Source organism: Sphaeroforma arctica (assembly GCF_001186125.1).
Source record: "Sphaeroforma arctica JP610 unplaced genomic scaffold supercont1.10709, whole genome shotgun sequence".
Classification (NCBI taxonomy): domain Eukaryota; class Ichthyosporea; order Ichthyophonida; genus Sphaeroforma; species Sphaeroforma arctica.
Genome location: NW_014029849.1, coordinates 181 through 906, shown reverse-complemented (window position 1 = coordinate 906; position 726 = coordinate 181). Strand labels below are relative to the sequence as shown.

The 726-nt window shown below is 40.2% G+C and overlaps 1 protein-coding gene across 1 annotated transcript; it reads right to left on the bottom strand.

Annotated features, from left to right (window-relative positions):
• Positions 1-263: 263 nt before the first annotated feature.
• SARC_17428 (hypothetical protein) lies at positions 264-506 on the bottom strand (the record flags this gene model as incomplete). Its single annotated transcript, XM_014288478.1, has 1 exon — positions 264-506. A coding segment is annotated over one exon (243 nt), but the record flags the coding sequence as incomplete, so codon positions are not given.
• Between the last annotated feature and the right edge of the window lie 220 nt (positions 507-726).

Below are 726 nucleotides of genomic sequence, written 5' to 3'. Positions count from 1 at the left end.
ATAGGCGCCAATAAGCAAACTCCCGCTGAGATATGGACAACAACGCGAGGTGTGACATGTGCACTTGCCGCAACGATAAACAAGGGTAAAGCGCATAATCCATGTTAAAATACGGTGGCATATATACCTAACTACGTGAATATATGGTAGACAAAAAAAAATACAAACAAACCAACAAAACAAATAAACAAAACAAACACTGCCTCCAATCGACCGATCTTATTGTACCCTATGGCAGCCCTAAACAAACAAACAAACACTACCTCCAATCGACCGATCTTATTGTACCCTATGACAGCCCTTCTCATCAGCCGCGAAGTGACGGTTAAAGCGATGGAGTGAATGTCTTCCAGATCTGTGCAGTAAGCCATATGATCCTGTCCCAAGCCGATTGTGTACTTTCCAGTGGTGACACTATCCTGTTTCTCTGAGAAGTTATCATCGTATAGTTTGACCATAAGGTTTATTGGTAATATCGAATCGTGTCTCGCTGTGCAGGAAATGACCTGTATTGGGAGCAGAACATAAAAATATACGAGCGACATCACTCTTCCCGCAGCTACTATCAAAGACTAAGTACGTTTTTGTTTTAATCAAGTGTGGATACCGAGGAGTATAATCGAAGTGATCTACAATTTTGTGTATTCAAGTACCGTGATAGAAATTTGTACCATTAGCTGATATAATAACAAATCACTAATACGTGTATAATTCTACACGTTTCCA